The sequence below is a fragment of the Buteo buteo genome, chromosome 12 (assembly GCF_964188355.1).
Source record: "Buteo buteo chromosome 12, bButBut1.hap1.1, whole genome shotgun sequence".
In the NCBI taxonomy this organism is placed as follows: domain Eukaryota; kingdom Metazoa; phylum Chordata; class Aves; order Accipitriformes; family Accipitridae; genus Buteo; species Buteo buteo.
In genome coordinates, this window is record NC_134182.1 from 20,266,707 (window position 1) to 20,289,500 (window position 22,794).

General features: G+C 39.4%; 1 protein-coding gene across 2 annotated transcripts in view; it reads right to left on the reverse strand.

Annotated features, from left to right (window-relative positions):
• Nucleotides 1-22,794, reverse strand: part of DAAM2 (dishevelled associated activator of morphogenesis 2) — a 209,919-nt gene that overhangs the window by 73,621 nt on the left and 113,504 nt on the right. For both annotated transcript variants that reach the window (XM_075042929.1, XM_075042928.1), the window contains 2 exons: nt 10,199-10,273; nt 3,713-3,807 (listed from right to left, as the gene is read on the reverse strand). In XM_075042929.1, coding sequence (XP_074899030.1) covers nt 3,713-3,807; nt 10,199-10,273 — 170 coding nt within the window. The remainder of the gene's footprint in view (nt 1-3,712; nt 3,808-10,198; nt 10,274-22,794) is intronic.

Sequence of the window (22,794 nt, forward strand, 5' to 3'; positions counted from 1 at the left end):
AACACTTAGCTCCCTATTCTCCGGAAAAAACAGAAATTGTGCAAGACAGAGATAAAGAAATGGCAATAGCAGTTTCTGGGCCAATAGACACTCTCATTATGAGGATTTTCTTGGTGTGGGGAGGTATGTGTGTAAAAGTCTGTACAGGAGAAAAAAATAAGTGGGAGTTTAGCTGACAGACTGAGAGCCATAATCCTCACACTGTTTGGTGTTTGTGCATCTGGATGTCTGTAAGCGGGTGTGTGTGTGTGTGCATGCACGCAAAAGCAAACCTAAAGTACCTTCTTACTTAAAATATACATATGTGAAACTAACTGCCATCCTATACATCCTGTATGCTGCAAAGTAAGGTCTTGCTCTAGACTGGAAGGTGTAAAGTTCAGCATATTTGCCAATGCATTCTGGCTAACACATTCACAAAACTCAAGAGTAAATAAAGCAGGGTGTGTTTTAATAGGTGCTAAACAAGCAAATTAAAGCCTAACCTTACCTCATACTCTCACTTGACCAGTTTCACACACTTTAAAAGGCAGGGCACCTCTTAGCCTTTCAAGTTTTAGAGAGTGCTGATCAGAATGAGTTAACTAGCTCTAATAACAAACCTTTCATCCAAATACAGATGTGGTGGCCTAAGAGGTAGTGACCCACTGATGGATTCCAAGTGTATGGGGTGACAGCCTCCCTGTGATACTTGATCCAGGTCAGGAAAGACAGAAAGATCATATGCTGTGGGTGTGCAGAGAGCAGGATGTTCCCACCCTGTTAACAGCCAAAGCTACACTTCCCTGCAGCATCAGTTTTTGAATCATGCATAATCCTGACAACTACTGAACTGCTGAAAAATTCAGCATAATGGATTTTCCTTGATGGATGCATAAATGATCATCTCCAGTATGCACTTGAATGCAATATGGCTAAATCAAACAAAAATAACAGGAGGTAAATCTGAATAAAACAAAAGGAGAAAAGCAGACAGCAAAGGGAGTTAGTGATGATTCAGACTAAAGAAGGTATTTTTCTGGGGTTCCAAAAAGTGGGTTTTTTTCCAGTCCCTTGTAATTTTTTGCCTTTGCTGCACTTCTGAACCTCCATTTTTGGGGACTAAAATACCAAAAGAAAAGCTCTTCTCTCACTGCTTCTGTCCAACAGTTTGTCATCACACTTGTTTATAGTCCTAAGTTCTTACAAACCTAAAAGAAAATGTGTTTCCTTACAAGATGCAGATGTGGGGTTTTTGTTCTCTAAGGCCGGGGTTGTTCCTGTGTGCTGGGACATAACCTGGCTTTATTATTTCAGGGCAGTTCCCAAATACCAGAACAAAATGCACTTGCTCAAAGGGGGCCAACTAGCTGCCCAGGGATGCTTCTATCACCTTTCTCCAAAAAGGAGAGGAACTTGAGTTTGGGTGGGTTTGCTTCAGGTTTTGTTGCTGTTTGAACTGGTGGGTTTGAATAGAGGCACAGATTGGTACCGTTACTCTGCATTTTCTACTAGGAGAGACACAGTTCTGCAGTAAAATAAAACAGAGCCAAACACATGCATTTTTCTTCTTTTGATTCCTCTAGATCAGAGAATTCAAGCAGAGGAGACTATTGGTAAGCTGTCAGAGCCCCTGTGTACCCTACCATCACAAATGGATTCCAGACAGTTCATCTTGTGTGAATTTAGGTATCTGTTTTCTTCAGAGGCCTGATGAATAGAAGTGGCAAGGAAAATAGGATTTGATATCCAAATTCAACTAGAAAGACTAGTATTTTGAAGGCTTGGGTATTGTACTGCTTATGAGAGGAATCTGATGGAGCCAAGGGCCTCTCTACTGCAACCTTTCCATCAAGAAGAAATTGGCTTGTTGATCAGGCATTGGCCTGCAGCCCATTTGGCAGCCAACAAATTGAGTCGCTGGAAATTAGTTGAGACATAGAACTTAACTAAAAATTTGGCTTGGCTTAACGATTTAAAAAAAAAAAAAAAAGCCCCATAACCATCACCAGCGATTTAGAGGAGAACACTTTATAGGGCAGCTCATAGATGCTTGTACTGAAGCTTGTTAGGGTTATTATAAACAGATGAAGCAACAGGCTGTTGTCAAGGGGATCCAGCAGAAGCAATATAGGTCTGAGAAGGAAAACCTTGCAAGGCTTTGAGCAAAAGACATTTCTATTTCTTCTTCTCTATTGCCTTGCTCTCAACAAATTGGACAGGCTGTCCTATTCAAAATGACAGGGCAGAACAACCAAAGGTGGCCACCAAAGTGTTTCAGCAGAACGTAGCAGAGAGGCCTTGCTGCTGTGGCTATGCTCAATGAAAGCTATCACTTTCACAGAGTAAGCATCAAACCAGCTCCACATTAATGTAATGGAGTTGCTACATCAAGTCTCAACAGCACAGGACTTTGCTTTAAAATCCTTGTGAGAGTTAGGAGTTTGGCAGTTGTTTTAGCTTCCATTTTAACATAAAGTCCAGCTGCATTTTACTGTGTTCTCTGCTTTAGGACAGTGATAAACAGGATCAGTCACTTATCCCCTTGGGCTAAGTGTTTATATAGGCCACTGTTTCTTCATTTCCATGTTAAAAGCACTCACCTACCCACATGCTAAAGTTACCAAAGCCTGATGAATCTTTATGCTTCAGAGGAGCTGAGAATCTGGCTTTGTACTCTCTTACAGCCTGTCACAACAGGAGGTAAAAACCTGAGGTTTAAGCTGACATGTTCTACCTCATACTTGCCATGAGGTGAGAAGCTGCATGCAGTCAACTTTTTAAACATCATGAAGGGGAGAAGCACACTCAGCACTTAGCTCTGCAAGTCCCAGAAATATCTTCACTTCAAGTCAATATAACTGCAATGCAAATCCTTTGGGATTATTTTTGGGGTTGTCTTTATTTATTTATTTATTTAGGTTTGGTTAGGTTCCCCCCAAAAAACCCCCACCTGTTTGCTTAGGCATTATGGAAGCTCTTTGAAACTGTGACTTCAGCATAGTGTGGATGCAAATGCATTTGGCCTATTTTGGGTCCAATACAAAGACACTCAGAAACTTTTTGACCGAATGTTTCCTGAGATCATACCAACTATAGTTACTGCTTCTGCACAATGGTCTTCTAAGTGTTAAATGGAAAAGGTTTCTAAGCTAGTTAGTTTGCTGTTGTTCAGAGCTTTGTTCCCAGAAAAACAAAGATGACCTTACCTTCAAAGACACCGTTACACAATAAAGTCTCTTAACATTTCTCTATGCCACAGTTACACATAGGACAGGAAGAATGCCAAACCAGGTGATGTCAGATGGATTAGCTGCTTTGTACCAAACAGTTCACGTTATTAAAGAGAAGGGGAGGCTTGAATTCAAAGTTCAGAGTAAAGGCTGAGATTTTGCCCAACATGAATCAAATTACATATTACACGGGATGTTCAGGGGGCTATGAAGTCTAAAATCTGATCTTCATAGTTATTACCTGTGTTCACACCTATCTACCACAGGTTTTTCACAGACTTTGTCTTTTATTTTCCTGAAGCTACATGCTTCAGCATTAGCATGCCTTCCCAACTAGGTAGGTTCAGACCAGGGCCTGTATGGCTTTCTGTGGATTGTCTGAAATATCAGAGAAGCTTGTGTGAGGTGAGACAATGAAGTTTCTGTCCTTGCCACTCTTTCCCCTGTCACATCTGACCATAGGGAGCCAGTGAATTGTGATCAAAGATGAACAACATTACCTCATGGGCTGAGTCCGCAGCGCTGTCTTCAAGTCTTCAACTATTTTATTTTTCATTTCTGTTTCTTCTTCATCAAAAGCATACAGAGTCTGCATCTGTTCAGAAAAGAAGATGACCATCAGGATAGCTCAGGCTGCCTGGAAGCCAAGAGACAGGCAGGGAACTGTGAAAAATAACTATCTTATCAACCCATGCAGGCGTATCTGCCGGCCTTTCACCAGGAAAGCAGTGCCTCAGCTACAAAACTGAATCCAGATGAGGCTGCTCATGTGGACTGGCAGCAGCATACCACTTTACCACACTGGCTAAACTAGGGTTCTCAGATTACCCCCCAAAAATCATACTTGCCAGTATGCCCTCAGAAAACTGTACCTAATTTGGAACAGTGATCTGCTGTGGTGATCTATGGATATATGAGGCAAAGTTTGTAGGGAGAGGTATTATCTTATTAGACTGACATGGCTGGAGGGATTTGGAGGGGGAAAAAAGAAGAAAAAACCCCAGACTTGTGTGTCAAGTTTCAAAGCATAAAAGCTTTTTCCTCAAGTGACTAAACAGCCTGTAAGTACCCTGAGTTACAGCTTGTGTACATACAAGTTTGACTTTTCTTCTCCACGCCAAGTATATCACCTGTTTTAAGATACTGATTTTCCTCATACACTTTGCCCTTGCTGATTAGGAACATTTACTGCAAAAAGCTGGAGCATCATAAAATCCCTGTCCCTGTTTTTTAACAAGTGAACTGAAGCACATGGAGACTAGATTTCCCCCAGTATGCAGCTTGAGATAACTAGAGCTTGCAGTCAACTGGAACTGAAGATGCTGTGGGTCACTGTAAATTACAGTGAGAGATGAGTGGAATACACACAAAAAATAAGGTTCTCGAAGTCAGGCAATGCCATTAAAAAAAGGGGTATATCAGGAAATCAGGGTTCCAGATCTACACTCAGCACCACTGAGACCTTGTGATGTGAAGCAAGACTCTTCAGTGCCCATACCATTCAGGCTTCAGTGTGTGACTTTTTAAAAAGTCAAGACTCAGTGCTGGAAATTCTTAGCCTATAGCTATGTCTTCTTAGTCACTTTAATTGTAAAACAGAGAGGATAAATGACTCATTGGCAGGATTTCTCAGGGATACCACTCAGTGGTATCTGGAAAGCAGCTCTGAACTTCTTCTCAAATGAATAACCCAATTAAACTAGTATCATCTATCATGGATTTGATATTATACCTCTTTGTGGTGGAATCTGAGTAGCTACAATTATGGCCCATTATAGGAAATATTTAAGTCTTTATTTTACTGTTCAGCAAGCACCAAAGAAAACCTTCCTCTCACTGGAACTTCCTTTAACCCTCCCCCACCCGCCCAACACCTCACTTCCCTTGTAAGTGCTCCCACATTTCTTGCTTTTGCAAACCATGTGGTGCCAACACATGTCGGATCCTCAGGGTGGTCATTTGGCTACATGTTGTTGCTGTCTTATGCTGAACAGCTGGCATAGGGAGATGTGTTTAACTCTAGGGGTCCTCTCTCTGATCCACGCTAAAGTCAAATTCACTCAGTAACAGAGCAAGCTATTTCCTGCCCTAATGGAATGACAGAGCGCTACTGATGGAAAATGAGCTGATGATGTTTTATCTTTTGCCAGCATCCCCCAACAGCCAGAAACATAAATTGAAATGCTTAAGCCAAGCCATATATGATCCCTCTCTTCAAAAAATAAACAGAAATCCTAAACAGGCATTATGGAACCTCCATGGCAGAGTCCTGGGGTGTGATTTGGGGTTTGATTTGTATTTTCTTGGGTGACAGCCCATCTGGTCATCTTTCCTTTGGCCCATAAATGCTCCTTTGAAAGGCTCCCATTCCTCCAATGGCTTAATTTCTCCTCTGAGCCATTGTGGGGGGAAAGCAAATGGATGATAGGAAGGTGCTCAACAGTATTTTGTTCATAGTGAAAAAGGCCCATTTCCAAATGAAACAAATACAAATAATCCTGCCTTTACAACAGAGGGTGATTATAGAAAACCCATTTTCTAAAGCTGCAGGCAGCCAAAAGCCCTTCATTTCTCACTCCTGTGCATGGCCAGGAACTCAAATCCTCATGCCCTCTCTAAAGACAGACTGGTCATGCGTTTGCATTATGAATAGCTTTCTCAGCAAGAGTTATAGAAAACATAATTGTCCCTGGGAGACAGAGGGGAGGGAACTGTCATTATTTGAGGCTGGATTTCATTAATGTGGCTGGCTGATGAATTGCGTTCCTGAACTACAAACTGCACTCGAGTACTAACGTCTGCTGTGCTGAGGATGCAGCTAGTTACTATCAGTGGTATACATAAGGCTCTTTTTCACAAGCATATTTTGTATATTTAAAAGTTTTCCAGATTAACTGCATCGCCCAGGAAAGTATAGTATGTAGTTACTTGATTTGCCAATTCAAAAAAATTCATGAATTTTTGAAAACAATCATTCACATGGAATTTTATGTGTAAAACTTCAGGTAGTCCAAGAAATTACTTTTGAAAATTTGGCTCCATTTAAAATGAAATATTTTAGTTTTATTAAAAACACAGATTAATTCCCACACCTTATCCTAATGGCTAATCATTCCTCTAAACTGCTGGGAAGGAAAATACAGGACCATAATGACAGCATGTGTGAGAAAGAAAGAGAAAAAAAAAGAAAAAAGAAAAAAAAGGGCATTAACTAGCATCAGCAATACACTGTATGAAGGACCTAGTTTTATTTAACAGTCTCACACAAATAAAATGAAAAAAAGAAAGACGAAAATAGAATAAATAGTGAAAAAGCAACCTGTATGTTCTGATTTCTCATTATAGTACAAGATCTTTCTTTAGATCTTGTCTAAAATCATAACTAACAAAGTGTTATCACTGTTGAAATAACTTCCAGTTCATAAACAAATACAAGTAAAATTAAAATGAAAATTTGATTAAAAATATTGTTTTGCATGCCTCCTATGACATACCTGGACAATAGTACTTTAAAACATTTCTTCAAAGAAAACAAGTCAGTTGAAATTCAAGGTGCACCACATCTCTAACTACATTAAGTCTGAACTAAGAGAATAAACTATGAATCATAAACTATGAATAGAAGTAATTTAAAAACCCTGAACTTTTAAGCAAATAAGTTTAAAGTAACATAGATGTCGCCTAACCCAGATGGAGGAGAGACTTATCACCCACCTGCTAAATTCTGCTGAAAGATATATATTTTTAATGTTCTGTGAAGCTGCTCTGCCCTGAAGAAATGCTTTCTGAGTCAAGGAAAAGGGCCTTGTTACAGCTGTATTTCTTAATCTTGACCCTTGCCTCATAGTCTTGACCGAGCCGTCTCTCCAGAAAAGCTGGATCTGCAACTACTGTTCACCTGGAAGTCTCTCTGTGGAAATGCATACACAGCCAAGCTCATAAAAGCAACACAGTGCTGTCAGAAGTTTTCCTCCCCAGAAAAGTGAGGGCTGTGTTTATTTGTGCTGCCCAGCAGACAGTATCATGGGGTGAAGAGGGCAGGAGAAGCACAGGGAGGTTTCTTTACATGTGATTTTAACAGGGCAGCTGCTCCATTTTTAAGAAAAGAAGTTCTGTGTGCTGATGAATCAGCAGAAGATGACAATGACCTTGATAACGGAAATGGTCTCCAGTTGTTGCCGTGCAACCTGTCCACAATCACCAGTATTATTTATAGCATGTAGACATCAGAAGACTTGGCAAATTTGGAGGCTCCTCTTTGTAAATTAGACATCATTAGCAGCTGTCCCTTTCTCTTAAGGGCTAGTCTAGAAGACAGTCTACCAATGACCTATTTGGCCCCTTCCTTTCAGTCAGGCTACCTGAACAATGGGACAGTCCCTCCACAGGAATTGCACACTACAGACTAGTAAAGAGATCCAGTTTTACTGTCATGCTCTTGTGAGAACTGGGTTTAAAAACTATTAAAATCTAAAAAGTCACAGCAACAGAAACCATTGTGGGAACAGAACTGTGCCTAAAATGCATGGCTTTTTGAACAGGATCAGGAATCTGTGACCTAAAGTGCTTCCTAACATAGTGGTCTAAGGTTACAAGTAGGGAAAGTCAAACATGTCAGGAATCACCACATTGCTCTCAAGCATAATCTATGAGGGGCAGATATAATGGCTAACACTGCAGCAGGTCTTCTGAGAAAATGATCCTTGAGCACAGGGGCCTTGGCCTGCTGAAATCCACAGAAACATACTTAAAGATATCAGCAGGATAAAGGTGACATTTCCATTTTATCAGCAGGTAGAAAGAGCTTTTTTGCCAAGCTAATATATAAAAAAGAACCTCATAATTAAACAAAAGGATATAGAAAAAGATGTGAAAGACACATGGAAAAAGATTCTTATGCAGTTAATTCACAAGAGATGTAAAGATTAAATTTTATTAAAAAAAACAGGACTGAAGGCACTTTAACACTTCTATGATTATTGCTACCATTTCAACTCTCTTCTTGCAGTATTTCTAATTAAAATATTGCAATATCTGAGAATGCCCAAGAGATGCAAACTGAAATAGACTATACAGTGTCAGGAAGCAACATGAAACATGTTTTTCTTTCACCACTTCTGAGACAACTCCACTTGCACGCAGTTTAAAAAAAAAACAAAATGAAAAAACCCCACCACTAAATTTAGGACTGAAATTATAAGGGAACCAAAATAACCATTTGGAAGCTAAGAATCTCAGAGGTCTAAATAATAATGAATAGAACATGTCTTTTAAAGTGTGTTGGAGCTAGTTCTCAGCTGTATTACTCCAGTTTTCCACTGATACAATTCCTGTGAAATCAAGTCAACTAAATTTCACCTCCCTAAAAGTGAAGCAACTAAGTGGTAAATCAGAAGCAGGGGTTTTAACCCCAGTGTATCTCCTCAACACTTCAAGCATAAGAGTAAATCATGAGGCTTGAAGCCAAATAAAAGGTTATTAATCATTCAGTGTTGAGGCATGCAATCAACATTATCAGGGCTGGTGTTTATTAGTACTCTTAAAACATGTTTAAAATTAGAAACATAAGCCAAAATATAGTCTCATTCCATGGAACTGCTCCAGATTTACAATAGTGGGATGTAAATATTCACTCTAGGTTAACATCAAGATCATTTAAAGACTAATCCAAAAGTTACTGAAATCAATGGAAAAACTTTCAGTAGATTCAAGAGGCCTTGGATCAAATCCTACCAGAAGTATTTGGCTCAGTGACATTGCAAGGCTTCATTCTTACTTTTTTCCTTAATGACCCTTGTAGAGCAAATTTGTTCAGTTAGGAAATCAAAGCACAGTGCCATGCCAGTCACAAAAGCTCAGCCTCTTTTCTCAAAAGAAGTCCATATTCCTTCTATTCCATTACTCTGGCCCAAGAAAATGTGGCATGAAGGAAGGTGACCATTTTGTTTATTCATGTCTCACAGTAGAAGCAGCTTTTCTTTTATCCTCCTACAGTGAGTTATAATAACTTGTAAATCTTGGGGTTTTTTTTACTGAGCAAGATATGTTTCACCATGAGAAATGCATCAGTATTGACACCTTTAGGATCCATTAAGGCATTATTTTTATAAAATTATTTTATAGCTCATAACCACTATACAAAAGGTGCAGAAAAGCCTTTAGAAATCAAACATAAAAGCATAAGTAAACAAACAAGGTGTGCTACCTAAGATGCTAGGAACAGAATTCTATCATCACTTCTGCAGAACTCCCAAAAAAAGCTGAGTAGACATTGCACACGAATAACTGGAGACAAAATTTGACTATAAAAATCAGTAAAAGGATCAAATTTCAAAATATAAGATCTACCATATCAAAGGAGATCAGTGGACACTATATGCAGGTGTTCTGCTTCTGCTGGTGACCAGATCTACTGGATGCTTCAGAGGAAGAGATATATTATACAGCTATCGAACAAGGACAATTAAAAAAAGTTTTCCTCAAATATCTTGTTGGCTTGTATCTGATGTCTAAGGTGTTACAGCCTTATGTTCCTCTATTTATCTGCTATTATATAAGTGGATATTATCTTACATAAACAAATAGCTTTTCTTTAATTCTTCTACAAAACTAATAACCCCAGCATTATTTTGTAGATTAGTTAGAAATCAGTTTGAAACCACAAAACAAAACTTTACCTAGTTTTCAAATAGATGCTTTTCTGATTCAGCAAATATTCTCTTGAATTTTCATTCCAGAATCTAATTTGAGTGCCTTCAGTGCTCAGTGTTGTAGAAATAAAAATTGGAAATGCTTATGGTGCTTTCTAATCTATTCTTCTGCTAGAGCAGGGCTTTCTTAATACACATACTCGTCTTCTTTCAGAAGTCCTATTTTAAATCAGTCATACATTTGGCCTAACATTCTTCTCCTTTGGGAACTTCTTCCTAAAGAAACACATCTCTATGGTAGGAAATCTTCCCTGCTTTGCAGAAGAGGTAACTTACTGCTGCCATGGAATTGATGCGGTCAATGTAGTAATCTGGCCAACTGGTAGCAAGCTTATTAGGATCTTCTTGTTCCTGAAACAGAAGGTTAAACAAGGTTACACAAGGAGCCTTTACAGGATGAAATGCCACTGTAGAACCACCTGGGATTCTTCACTGTGCTGCTCTTTATTGTGGTATCTCCCCCCATATTCTTGCATAACGCACATAGATGTCTGGCATTTATTACAAACATTTCTGGAAGTGTAACGTTAGCACTGTCACCATAGTGTGTGAGATCAAAAGTGTCTCCTTCAGCTAAGGTTATTAAACACAGAATAATAAAGTTTGATGGAGACACAGTTATCTTTGGCATCTAAACAGCAAACCTCAGTCCCTTAAACTTATTATATTTCCAAGTAGAAGGATAGCCCATTTACAGGTAACAGGTTTACATTTTGTACTTTTAAATTGACAGATCTTATAAACTATTTTGCCTCTCTACTGCTAGAAAGATGGTGGGATTCACCAACAAAGGGGTTTCATATCTGCTATGGAGAAAAAAAAAAAATAATCAAGTCAAGGAACCTGAAAAGAAGCCAAAAGACTGCCTCATTTCGATGTGATAAACCAAAAAGAGGTTTAGACTGGACATTGGGAAGCATTTCTTTACTGGAGGGTGGTCAAACACTGGAACAGGCTTCCTAGAGAGCTGGTCAATGACCCAAGCCTATCAGTGTTTAAGAGGCATTTGGATAATGCCCTTAATAACACACTTTAGCTTTTGGTCAGCCCTGAAGTGGTCAACCAGTTGGACTAGATCATCGTTGCAGGTCCCCTCCAACTGAAAGATTCTATTCTATTCTGTTCTTTCTATTCTATTCTATTCTATTCTAAAAAGTTAAGCACAACCTCAGGACATCTGAAGGAACAGAACGGCATCCCCTCAATTATAGTAGGAGCAGTATTAATCCTTCTATCCCTACCTCCCAAATAATCCACCTGAAATCATCTTCCCTAGACTAAGCTCAACCAAGCTCAACTTCTAAAAGGAGACCTACTCCTACTCAGGAACCAATTCTTTCTTGTTCCTTGGCCGCTCAATGGAAACAAGATTTCATTCTAATGGGTCTATTTATTTCTAGATATGTGTAACAGTCACTGGCAAAATAAGGATTGGTTTTAGGATCCTGATCTCCCATTATAAACTGCAAATAACTCATATTAAGACTCCTAGCTTATGATAAAAAGATTGAACCACTTGACTCATCCTAAGGATGTCCAAAGATGTATGAAGACTGTGTGGATCTCATCAATGTTGGCTGTGTATTAATGCTTACTCATACTAGAAAAGTTACTCTGGAAAATATACAGAACAATATTAAATGTGTAGGTCTATCAGAGTACCTCAGCTATTCCAGAACTATTTGGTTTAGAGATGAGAACTAGCTCTACATGCTCCCTGCTAAGCCACATTCAGAAAACACCTTGCTACCTGACAAGTTCCTGCCAGGCTACATACCAACACATGGCAACAATTCTGCACAAATCAAAATCTTCATATTTAGAATTAAAAACATAATCACGACTGAGACTTGGATCTTTCCTTCCCCTTTCTTCGTTCCACTGGTCTTTCAACACATAAACTAAAAGACTATCTCCTTTGTCCCCATCTAGCGAAGGACTGCAGTACAGACACATCCTAGACAGTTCACAACTCTTTATTCAGCCCTTACATCCAACTGAACAATTAAGAGCAAAAGATTTAAACAAAGCATTGTATAGTAGACTACCGCTGTATGAAAAGTATGAGAGGCTGGCAAAGTAGCAAGAGATACCAATTACATCCGCAGTTGCTATGCACCCACCACCTCATGGTAATAAATGGTGCAATTAAGAATGAGGTGACCTGTGAGAAGTGAGAAGTTCTGCTGCTTTTCCTTAATTCTCTTTCCTGGCCACAATCAGCAGGAATCTGATGGATGCAAATCCAAGTCAAATAGCACATTGCAGAAATATGCAACTCCCTACCATTAGCCAGTTAGAATTGCCACGCCACATCTTATTGGTAGACTGCCTTTTGCTTCTCCTTTTCTGCGTAGAATATCTAGTGGCAATCATAACCCTGACAACAGTTTCACACTCAGCAGACCTTAACCTCCTGTGCAAAAGTCAATATATGACCTTGCTGATGGAAAAATAAATTAAAACATACAATAGACAAATACAGCATTATTTTTATAAAATAATCTTATAATTCCCAAAGAGAATAATAGAGATGGGGAGCTAATCCAGAGGTAGTGAAGTAAGGTCATTCTGCAGGGAACGAGGTTGAGCCACCAATCTGAAGTGCAAGGTACGCTCATATACCCTTCTGAAATTTTTCTCTGCATAGAATTATAGAAGTACGGGTGCCAGTTATAATTGTTTGCAGAGTACAGGTGATGAGAACATTGTCAGAACAGGGAATATGCATGCTCCCTATACTTCTCCTGCCTCCATTCTGAACTCCAAGTAAAGAAACAAACACACGTAAATTAAGGACTGCCTGAATCCATCCTTTATATCCCAAAATAAGCCACAATACCTTTTCTCCTTAAAATTCTTTAGGGGAAAAGAAAAAAGAGTATAAATGCTGGAATGCCACAATTAGCCTTTCTAGATACCTAGTTTAGACATGCAGGTTGGAAAGCATCAGGATATATACACTAAAAAATCAGAATTCTGAATAATTTCCTACCTGAACCCAAACCATCAGAAATTTCACAATCAGAACCAAGGATAAGAAGACTCTGTTCCCCTAAAGTATATCTGTGTATGCAGTTAGCTTGGCAAATGAGATAAGGTCCTTGGTATATCCTGCTTTTGGCCATTCCCCATCCACTACAAATTAGTCTGAACTCTTGAGTGTGTAAGTCTTAAATTTTGGGTTTGTTTTTAATTAGAGTTGAGAGAAAACTGGTTTCAGTGGAACACAGCAAGTTTTAGCTTTTTTCCTGAACTAAAGCTCAGACTGAAGCTGTACATTGCTGAAGTTAAAAAAGTTTTAGCAGATACTGCACTATGAATTCCCACTTTCTGACATTGTTTCAGCCCAGGAGTATATTAAGCAGAAAAAATCATATAATTTCAGTGGTCCTCCACACTCCCTGCTCAGACCAGAATTTTATGGCTGGCAACGTGTGTTTTACTTCACTAGAATAAATGTTATTAGGTACTTAAAACCTGGCACTCTATTTCCATTATGAAGCCCCAGAAAGCTAGTTATACTCACGATGATGAGATTTTTATCCAGCCCCATGAAATCATTAGGTGGCACAGTGTTATTTATAGCAATCACCTGGGCAACATTTTCAAAAGAGAGACAAATTCATACATGTAGCATCAGACCCACTGGAAAAAAAACATTTCATTGCCTAAATTTTGTGAGTTCTGCCCATGGTAAGAAATTGCTGTACCATGTTTCTTCTCAGAGAAGGGGAGATAAGTTGAAAATAGAAAGCAGTTTGGGGTGGGGTGGGGGGGTGGGCAACAACAGGGTGCTGGGTTTTTTGTTTGTTTTGTTTTTAATGTCCTCAGCATTTTGACCCTCAGATAAAACCTCAGAGAAAACTGCAAGGCAAGTTGACGATAATGGCAAAACCCTTCTCTTGCTCCAGGAGACACAGAGAAGGAAAAACAGAAAGTCAAACCAGAAAACGAGGCCCTAATATACAAAACCACATAGAAATCAAAAGCTGGAAACAATAACCCATCTGTATAAGGGAAAACATTAGCTGAAGGAATCTATTAAAGCAAAGCCTCCTTTTAGCTCCTTGAATAGTGTAAATATTACATTAAAAAACAGACGTCAGCTTGTGGGCTTTATAAGGAGCCATATCATTCTTCACTGGAGTAACAACTATGTAACTGCTGTGAAAACAGGATCTTGATAACATACAAGCCTGCAATATAGCCAAGGTATTATATAGGCTTTGACACTAATTAGGACAAGCTCCATGGCTTGGTGGAAAGTGGAACTTATGACTTCATCCCAAATAGGACTTAACTGAGTTCTGCAAATAGTTGGGCCATCTGAACCACTCAAAATGAAACAAAATAAAACAGACTATTGTGTGCACAGCTCAGCTGACCCTGAAAGCCTTTCTGCAAATCCTGGGAGACCTGATCCATTTGGCAAGCTGTTCTCTAGAGAGCAGAAGACCTTTAGTGGATGTCATGTCAGTGGGACAAGCATTTGTAATACAAAGAATGCTGTTAACAGACATAATCAAGTATTATAGACCACTGCCTTTGTTGTGAAACTTTCTACACAGTACCAAACACTAGTGTTACAGGAATCATGTGGCAATGCCAGATATTCATGGCTGAGTGGATCATGAAAATGAAATACACTGTTTATATGGTAGGTGCTTCTTTCAAGATGGTTTCAGTCTTGAAAGAAACAGCATGGGGAAAGCCTGAACAGTAATTGCATGCATTGAAGTTCTTCTGCGGCAAGCACTGGGTTTCAGTTTCCAGTGATGACACATTGGCATTTTACTCTGCACCAAACAGACCCCAAACAATGTTGAGCAGTCCTCTAGAGCATGTCCTGAAAATCTGAGCATGTCAAAGCATTAATAAATACATCCACAAAAATTAGCAACTTCACAAGGCTTCTTTCCTGCAGATGGAGACAGGGAGATGTATATGGTGACACGACAATTAAAACTTGTCCAGGAAATCACTGGGAGAGTTAGGAACAGACACTGACCTGACACTGAATCTGGTGCTCTCTTATTTCTCCCATCATTTATATCAGGTTGTTTTTATGCAATTTAGACAAATCCCAGCTCCCTGGGACCAGCAGGTGCTTGGCATCCCTGCATGTCCAACCATTACATGGACTTTGCCACCACCTGAAGACATGCCCCTGTGGTAAATTGCCAGGGCTGATGACTCATGAAGCCTTCTAACATGCAAACTAAAATAACACTTCCTCCTTGAACAGATGCATCAAGAAATACACCATATGTTATGGATATCATACAACAAGCTTGGGTACTATTGGGATGACATCTATTCATTGGCAACATGACTTTCTTCTCAAAGCCATCTCTTCAGAACTGCAGACAGCTGACCTTACTGCTTTGCACCATTCAGAACAGAATGGGAACATACTTGATGCTGCAAAACATGGATTTAAAATCTTTCTTGGACAGGGAACCTTGATACCTTTCATTGAGCTCCTCTCTATATCAATAAAAACAGTGTGCAAGCACAGAGGAAGAATATGAAATGAGGATACTGTAATAAAAATTCCTGTTCCAGCTTGTTCACTGTATTGTGTCTGGACACTGCATGCTCAAGTTTATACTTGGGTCACAAAGAATTGCATTTTCCTGCAAAAGCCACCTTAAGGTTAGTGTGGTTCCTCCTCTCAACAGCCTCTACCTCACAGAGCTGAAAGACAGGTTATTTTACCTGGTATGAAGGGTCAGCATCATCACACACAGTTCAGAAAATATAGTTCAAGTCATTACAAGAAACTAATACCTTTTAAGAAAAAGTGAAATATGTTATTTGTCATACTGAGTAAGCCCCTGTAGCTATTTTTTTTATATTTCCCATTAACAGGCAATGGGAATTGGGATCCTGATTACAAATTACTGGGGATTTTTCAGTGTTGTGTGTTTTTTGGTTGAGATGAAAGCTTTGCTAGGTAAAGATTCTCTGCTTCCCACACTCTTCAGAACAACAGGTTAGCCAGTAAAATGTTCATCTGAGATGTGCAGGATTCAGACTTATGCCCATGTTCTGTTTCAAAGTAGAGGTGCAGGACCCTTGCTCTCCACATGAATATTCTGGCCACTATAAACACGGTGGGTGTTTTGTTTGCTTGGAGGGTGGAAGATGGTTATCACTTGTACTTCATTTCCCACAGTGCTACTCTTCTCCCTTCAGATACTTTTAAAAAAGACTCAACTTACAGCAACGTCTGCTGTTAATGCTGAATACAATACAATCTTGTAACACCTTGCACTCTACACTGTCAAAGGTCCTTAAAGAAATTCACGTATGAGGTTTTTCAGTGTCTCTTTCAGTGAGATCAGCATAAACTTGGAAAATGGGATGCAGACAACTACACAGTTCCCAGTTACACAGGAAATCTGTAGAACAGCCAAGAATCAATCTACACTGAAACTGTACTGCACTCTCATCCAAAACACTGTTCTCCCTTTTTTTCCATCACTGACTTACTGACTTTTCTTCACTTTAAGGAAAAGTTCAGCTCTCAGAGAAACATTTACCTGTTCATTAACACACTGTCCATCCCAGTGGCTATGTCTCAGTTCAGAGTAGCCAAAGTTGCATAAATAAAAAGCACTTTCATTAGAAGACACAAAAAGTGTTTGATGTGCTGTGGGATGAAATACTAATTCAGAAGTGGAGCTAAAATACATCTAAGCTTTTCAGACAGTTTACGCCTCTAAAAAGCCAACCATGTCCTAAGAGATGCTAATTTTGAAACAGGACACACCACAGGACTGAGCCATTCACTAGACAGATGTGGTCACTGCTCCGTTTCTCAGACTCCATGACTAGCATTTACACAAATATTCTCAGGGTTTGGGGGAGGGCTATATCCAAGCCTTTTAAGCACAATTTATCCAGAGAGAGAAAAACAAACATTACTTTTCTCCCTGGAATTAAGTTATTGGCCTACTGTATAATCTATTAAAAAGGGAATATACTTTAATTACCAGCTGGAGCACGCAACTGAGGAGTTGTAATTGCTTCTCATAAACATCAGCTATAACCATACACACTTCCAGTCCACTGGATTATGACACAGGAGTATTTTACCTAACATACCACAGGGTTTTTTTTTTCTTTTTTTTTTTCTTTTTCTTCATTTAGCCTGATCCTGCTGTCAGTAACTTGACAGACCTAATAATGACCTCTGATGCTGGTTACTAACCAGCCTTTCAAAGCAAGAATCAAAAGCTTCATATTATTATTTATATCACAAAATGCTTTATACTGCCAAACTGTGGAACACATTGCCACAGAATATAATAAAGTATAAAAGCATAAAAGTGAAAAAGGGATACATTTATGAAGGATGAGGGTTCCTTCTCAGAAATCTTTTCATAATACTGAGAGAAGCTTCAATACTGCTGAAATTCACCAGCCTTTAGAAATTAAAATGGACTATTAGTCATTTTTGAAAGATGCTGTGCCCTACCAAAGGCTGAAAAACTTTCCAATAAAGTTAAATATATGCTTTGTTTTGAACTGCTTATTCCATTCATCACTCCTTTTGCTTCCCAAGCACCCATAGATATAGCAACTCTAGAAGTTGTACATTGTATACACACAATGTGTCATTTCCAACCTCATCTAACACTCAAAACCACATCAAATTAATTACTTCGAATTGTTATTAGTCTAATGGAGATGAAGGTATCAGCCTAATGGAGATGAAGGCCATGCTTTTATTTCTTATCTTCGAGAAAACAATGCCAGATTCATTGCATACACACACAGAGATACACATTTTCTCACTGAAAATGGACTGGAATGCCATACATGGCAGATGGAAAGGTTGTTGGTGTAGTGTTATGAGCTGAAGATAAGAATTATTTTTTTCTGAAACCTCAGAATTCTCAACCACTGATTTTAATGAACTGTATAATTGTAGTGTTAAAACCAAGATTAAGTTTTACAATAATGATAGCTGGCACAAGACTTACTATAAATTACTGATGGAGAGAATCCCATTTTAAGGAACTTTAAATTACAGCAGGGGTGCATAGTACACTTTTAGTTTTATGAACCTTTCTTCTCTTCTCTTTCCTCTTCTGTTGTTTTTTTGTCATTCTCCTCAATACAGACAGATATAGATTTGCTGCCAGCACTGACTACATCAGCCTCCTCTCATTTACAGATCATACGGCATTAATTTATGGCTATAGTGCAGTGACCAAGAGGACAACTTGTCCCTGTGTTTACAGAACTACTTAAATGTACAGCTGAGGCCACACTGAATTATCCAGCACTTTCAGCCCTCAGGACAAAGCTTACTTGCCAAATTGCAGTCTACCGGCATTACACATTGTTCCTCCACTGAATGGTTTACTTTTGTCATGGAAGTTGGTCTCATTGGATATGTTCTCCTGACTGTATTGCTGCCTAAAGATCATTCCGTCCTATTAGCTGAAGTCCATACTCACGTTTAAAACCTCTTATATGCCCTATTTTTCACAAGCCTCAAATCAATCAACTGATATTTTGCAGTTGATAAGTGTATAATCTAAATAATGAGCTGCCAAATAAGGCAATTAATGAATTCCTTGCACTTCCAATGAAGAAGTTCTTAGGAGCCTACCTTCCCTCAGCCCATGCTATATACTTCTTTTGGAGGTCAAGGGAAATGTGCACTATGGAGGATCCTACCAGTCAGGAGGTCAGTTCATGATCATTCTACTCAGTGGATCTTCAGGAGAAAATGAAACATTTCTCATGGACTCAGCCTGCTCTCCAGGTGTGTGGCTGTGGACTTAGATTGTACTCCTGAACCACACAGCTCTGTCCGCACAAACCTGTGGCGAGCTTGAGGTCAGGGTCAAGGTTCTGCAATAATTCCTGTGGCAGGTGAAGCCAACAATCTGTCACAATCCCAACAAATCCTAAGTAGGACCAGCAGCAGTGGGACATACTCTATTGTTCCATTAACATCCAAGCTCTGCATTGCCCCTATTACTTTTTACTCTGTGTTACGTAAAGGTACTATGTGTACATTTCCATTCTAGCGTTAACCCTGTTCAGCTTACAGTCAACATGCTGTGGATACAGAAAGTGAGTTTTTCTTCACCCATTGTGGTGGGTTGACCCTGGCTGGACACCAGGTGCCCACCAAAGCCACTCCATCACTCCCCCTCCTCAGCTGGAAGGGGAGAGAAAATATAACAAAGAGCTTGTGGGTCGAGTTAAGGACAGGAGACATCACTCACCAATTACTGTCACGGGCAAAACAGACTGAGCTTGGGGAAAATTAACTCAATTTATTACAAATGAACCAGAGTAGGGTAATGAGAAATAAACCCAAATCTCAGAACACCTTCCCTCCACCCCTCCCTTCTTCCAGGGCACAACTTCACTCCTGGATTCTCTACCACCCCCCCCAGCAGCTCAGGGAGGCGGGGAATGGGGTTTACGGTCAGTTCATCACACGTTATTTTCTGCCGCTTCATCCTCCTCAGGGGGAGGACTCATCACACTCTTCCCCTGCTCCAGTGCGGGTTCCCTCCCATGGGGAGGGTGGGAGGCCAATACATTTGGTGACCCTGACGTGATTCAAACACCCAGATTACTACTTTCCAACAGCACTGTTTTCAACTGTATCCCTACTCCACTAGTATTTACATCATTGGGACCATCTCCTTCCTCACTTCCTTTCCTCCTCCTCCTGGCATTCTTTAGACAATACGAAAAGCCACAGAAGAACCCAGCCTGTGTAACTGAGCTTCCTGTCTGCCACATGCCTGCACTGAAAATTTATCTTTTTGTCCTACTCTGTTTATCTCTAGCAAGCAACCACTTAAAATATTTTCTAAATACAATGAAGTCACCTACCATTCATGGCAGTCACCCTGCATGTTGCTTGATGGTGGGAATGAAATGTCACTAATGGTGCTCAAAGACACATGAAACTGCCTAGGACACACCCACCTAGAGTCAGCACAGCTACCTAAGACAAGTTCTTCTGAGAACACACACAGAATTTGTTAATGCCAAACTCTAAAAGATTTCTCTTCACTGTCCATGTGTCCACTGTCTGTTTTTCCAGTGACACTGCTGCTTGCTCCAGTTAACTTCTGCTCTGGGCCTTTTACTAAGAGTGATGATAGTTGGATGGTCAGGGCAGCCACATATTTTCTATTTGTCTCCCTCATTTAACCCCAGTCACTATTGAAAAAACAGTTAAGTTAGGAGCTGTCGGACAGGTGAACAAAGGGAATAAATACAGACTGAGAGACCCATGGATTTTAAGTTGCTAACCCAATATTTGAGTGTATCATTCAGTGCCTTTGCCTCTCTCCCCTTTCCATAAACTCAGGTAAAAATGTTTTCTTTCTCCCAGCCTTCATGTTTCTCGCCTATTACATCTACAAAATGTTTGGGATGCCAGGTGCATTTCAACAGGTGACTGAGTATCATGGAAGACAATGCGATTTTCACCTCAGTTCAGTTGTGTAGCTGAAACTGTCACATCTGACTATAATGACAACTAAACAATTCTCCAGAACAGTAGAAGGAAACTTCTTTCTTTCTCTTCATGGCTGTCACTAGATCTTGGCAACAATTCTTTACTGTGCCTTTTTCTAACCTTTTCATTGAAAAGATAGGGAATTCAGCAGCTCTTCCTACCCAGTGTTCACTGGCTTTGAAAGGCTGGTGGGTCTTCAGTGAAATTCAGAATACAGAGAAGAGTGAGCCCTGGTCTGTGCAAAAGCTGCTTCTCACATAACAGAGAAATATGCTAGTTATTTTCATATTCCTTGCTCTTGCTTGTCCTCCTAAGACTAATCTGAACAGTGAGAACTGTGTTGTACACAGTATATATTATTATTATTGCATACTATCAGCAGGACTGACTGAATTGTGGAGACCCAGAACTTTTTCAAGAGGACAGACAAGGACGGAACATAATCCAGTGACAGCAACTAAATCACACAATCAGCATTTACACGTACTTCCCATACAGCAGAATTAGATTGCTCACAATTATTTTTGTTCTTAAGTACAGCAAATGACACCATTTTAGTAGGATGACATCTGGATAAATGTTTTCTTTTTTTTTTTTTCTCTTCTTTTTTTTTTTCTTCTTTTTTTTCCATGGTAGGATCAAATCTGCTCCCACTGAGCTCTCCCAAACTCCCACAGAATGCAAGCCAAACGTGAAACACAGCATTAGGCATGATGATGACAATTTTCCAACTATCACTGTATAAACTCAGGACTGTTTTAGCCCTGATTTTTGAGAAGTGTTGAGTGATAACTTCAACCGGAGCACTAGTAGCACACCTGAAAAATGCAGAACTATAAGAGGGACACCCAAATTCTACATATTCAGAATATCTACAGCAAATACCACAGCAAGTTTATGGCATTTATGTCTTCATCAGTCTGAACAAAAGAGCTGGAAATGTATTTTCTAAGCAACAGCTAACCTTTCTTGTTGGAGAGAGAGAGAGGGGAAGAAACTAAAAATATTCCATGCTGTTCCCATGGGAGGGTGGGGAAGAGAAGACTTTTCAATGATACATAAATAAATATATAATTTCAAATCCCTGACCCAAAATAACCTCTTATACCAGGATAAATAAATGAGTCTGTAACTGTTAGTATTGCAGCATGGAAAACAAAAACCAAGTAAAATGAACGATTTGGAAAAACTCCTTATCTCCTCTTATGTCTGCTACAATGTGGTCTTTTATGTATCATGATTCCAAGCTGTAATAATGGTATATCAGCTGAATCGTGCAAGCATTTTTGCCCCCTTGACACAAAATTAATCCTTTAAACCACTACAAGAATGACTCCAAGAAAAAAAATATATTTTTAAGAGGAGTTTCGCACATCATTAAGCCTACTATATTGTTTCTCAAAGTAACCACTTCAGGGTACTTGCTATAGAAGGGAAAATATCAAGGAAAAAAACCATGAAGACACAGTTACAGGAACTTAATGATAAACCATACAAAATGGTCAATATTTCTTCTCAGGTATGCACAAGGAATAATGGGGTTTACACCAACAAATTTATGCTTATGTGAGATGAGAAAAAAGCCTAAATTCATTATAAGGAACTATAAAAGAATGAGATGGTGTCTTACATGAATCTCAAGTTTTATTCTTCCAGCAAGAAAAAATTCTCTGCAGTAAATAATGTAGAAGGAAATGTATATCATTTTAGGCCTTACTTTACACTGTATTAACAATGTTGCCCAAATTTTGGAGCTACTACTTCAGCCTACTACTTCAGCCTACTACACACGTTAACAGGTGCCATTAACCAAACAGCTCTTTCACATCAAAAAGACCCAAATACACCACTACTCAGAAAATGTGTGTATTATTTGCTGCATTAGTGACACTCTTGCTGCATTTTGGTTTTTGCCACTATGTCCTGTGGTTGTCATAGGCCAGAGTTTCTGAATTTACTGCTCTAAAGCCTACTTGCATTTATAACAGAGTAATTTTTGAAGCCACATGTCTGTCTTCCATACCTAGTTTATAGATACTGGAATGACCCAATGTCAGCATCAAGCTAACAAATCATCCCAAACATCTAAGCATGAAGTCATTCTGTTAACAGAAAAAGGAACAGATGCTGGTGGGAAAAAAAGCAAATTAACTCCACAATTGCTGGCATTTTCCAAACATCCAGCTGAAGGAATGCCACGGTTTGTAAAGGGCAACATCTTCCCACTGTGACTTACCAGTGTTATGAGATTTCCACCGAGCCATAGGCTAACTGAAAGCAAGTCTATTTCCAGAGAATTCATTTGAGAAATTCCACTTTTCAGACTGTTTCACCAGCAGTCTCCTGAGCTAAGGAAGTCACG